This window comes from Gossypium arboreum, chromosome 8 (genome assembly GCF_025698485.1).
Source record: "Gossypium arboreum isolate Shixiya-1 chromosome 8, ASM2569848v2, whole genome shotgun sequence".
NCBI lineage: Eukaryota > Viridiplantae > Streptophyta > Magnoliopsida > Malvales > Malvaceae > Gossypium > Gossypium arboreum.
This window is the reverse complement of record NC_069077.1, coordinates 130764918-130767542: the sequence shown is the minus strand read 5'-3', so window position 1 is coordinate 130767542 and position 2625 is coordinate 130764918. Positions and strand designations below refer to the sequence as shown.

General features: G+C 40.6%; 1 protein-coding gene across 1 annotated transcript; it reads right to left on the bottom strand.

Moving 5' to 3' along the window:
* Window positions 1-890: 890 nt before the first annotated feature.
* LOC108469991 (splicing factor U2af small subunit B-like) lies at window positions 891-2072 on the bottom strand. Its single transcript, XM_017771152.2, has one exon. The coding sequence runs from the start codon at window positions 1872-1874 to the stop codon at window positions 1026-1028; it is 849 nt and encodes a 282-aa protein (XP_017626641.1). The 5' UTR covers window positions 1875-2072; the 3' UTR covers window positions 891-1025.
* Between the last annotated feature and the right edge of the window lie 553 nt (window positions 2073-2625).

Below are 2625 nucleotides of genomic sequence, written 5' to 3'. Positions count from 1 at the left end.
CATTCTAGTGGAAGCATTAAATGGCAAAGAAGCTCTTTTTACCTCTAAGCAACAAATTATGAAGAAGAAATTTTACATAGTAGCAATGAACCGTCACATAATGATTCAATTAGAGTTTGCTTCAAACATTGGCAACAAATTTAAAAAGCCATCCTGTTGTATCTTCGACAAGTTAGAAGACAACCTAGGGAGAGACTACATGTGAAGAAAATAAGAGAGAGAGAGAGAGAGAGAGAGAAGAGGGGGGGGGGGATGCAATTTCCATAGAGTCAAAAAATGGATTTTTCCCGTTGACATAAATTGTATAGGAGACAGGTGCAGGGGATGAATGACATATATGATGGTGTTCTAGGGAAATATTTTTAGCAAGTGAAAATAGTTCTACGATTTAGCATAAGGTCTCTTCCCTGGATATTCCATGGCAACCAATGAAATTCATAGCAAAACAAAGTAATAGGAAGTAATAAATTAACAGCAGTAGCAGGAGTGAGAGTGTGCAAAAATAGTAGCAGCCCTTCACCGTCCCCACTAGGTGCAGCCTCAAACACTGATTCATAAGATTAAATACATTAAGGAAAGCAAAGCACATAATTACATAATTCATAAAAGGACAAAAGTTGTTCAGAAAAGTAGATTTTTTTTATGAGGCAGTAGCAGTGAAACTGAGCAAGCAGCAACCATAAGCACTACCATACAATCAGCCTAAAGCAGGTTTACAAGTTGAACATAATGTAAAGCACAAGAATCTGAATGAATACCTCAATAATCCATGATAAAGGTGAGAAGAAAGTGGCTTGAAACTCTAACCATGGACTAAAACAAAAGAGAACTATTCAACAGAGATACAAGCGCTGCATTAAAAGCTGACACTAAGAAGAAAAAAAAGACCATTTGTAACAGCTAAGATCGTTCCACTCATCCTAAAGGAAGATTTAAGTTCAATCCAAATTGCAGAAACATAACAAAAACATGATAATTAGAAATGATTACCCAAAAGTAAACACATGATACCCAACAATCTTTTCTTACACCTTCTCTTCCCTCTCACGGTTCCATTGTTCAATCCTGGCTCTCCGCTCCTCACTTCCTTCCCTAGCAGGTGGAGGGCTTCTGCTTCGCCTAGGACTCCCATGCTTTCTCCTACTCCCGCTTTCACGGTCATACCTATCCCTATCCCTATCCGGTCTTCGCCCATTTCTATCACGATGATCATCTCGGTCTCGATCTCGAGACTTTTCCCTATATTCCCTCTCACGCCGGTGGCGAGGACTGGCGCTCCTACTCCTGCTCCGACTCCCTCTATACCTGCGGTGCCTCCCAAACAGCTTCCTTCTCAGCTCCCTTCCAATTACCTTGACATGCATAAAGTTACAGTATCCCCCACGGTTACAGCTATTCTCCTCGTATTGCCGACAAGTTGCTTCGCGGAAATCGGTGACCGGGGAAAAATCCGCAATGATAGGACGACCAGAGTAGAACCTTCCTTGAAGAGCCTGGAGGGCAGCTGCGGCCTGGTCTTCCTCCCTGAACTGAACATACACGTTTCCAATCATGTGGTCGGCGAGGTTGTCACAAACGTTGAGGCTCTCGATCTCACCAAACTTGCTGAGCTCCTCGAAGATGTCCTCGTAGAAGTCCTCGAAGTGCTCCTGGATCTTGCGGGGATCGATGGGCTGGCCCTGGGCATCCACTCCGGGAGTGATCATGTCCGGGCGCTGGTACATGTTGGAAAGGAGGAGAGTCGGAGAGATCGTCGGCCGGTTGTGGAGCCGTGAACACCTGTCCCCGTGCCGGCATGCTCCAATCTTGAAATAGAAGGGGCAATTCACGCGGTCCTTCTCCGTACCAAAGATTGAGGCCAAGTGCTCCGCCATTGTTGCTTGAAATTAAGAACAATAACAAGAGAATATATTTTTGAACGAAAAGCTGTGATCTAATTGAAGGACAAAGGGACCCAAATGATGTCGGAGTTGCAGGGGCTATGCTGGGGTTAGGGTTATCGAAACCCTAATTCTGGACTTTTAGTTTTGTTGAAGAAAGGGAAAGGAAAAACAAGAGAAATTACGATTTATTCTTAGTATTTCAGATTTTAATTGAATTCCCATTTTACCCTTAAAAGATTAGAAAATATCAAATGGACTTTTTTTTTGGTGGGGGGGCCTTCAGGCCTTGAAGATTGAGGAAGGTTCTCGATAATTCTTTAGATTCAGGATTTGCCGGTGAGAGCTTTCTATTTTCACAGAGTTAAAAAAATTCTCGATTGACAGATGGGGCCATCTGAGTGGTTGTGGAGTCTTGGTTAATTTATAAAAAAAAAATATTCATTTTTCATCCTCCACTAAAGCCATTCTATCACCACAATTTTTATAATGTTGTTACTCAATCTTTAAAATTTTACAACTAGGTCACTGTAATTCGGTAACATTTTCTTTAATTACTGTCTAACACTTTTATTCCACAATTGTTTTTAAAAGTAATCTTTGACAAAATTAATAATTTTGAATTTTTAAAATTCATTAAAAAACCCTCACTAAAAAATAAAATATTAATTACACTTTCATAGAAAATTTTCACTTAATTGAACCCTCCATTAAAATTCACCGTTACATTTTACTAAGTGGCAAA

Coding starts and splice junctions, on each gene's coding strand:
- LOC108469991 (XM_017771152.2), bottom strand. CDS start 1,874: ATGGCGGAGCACTTGGCCTCAATCTTTGGTACGGAGAAGGACCGCGTG.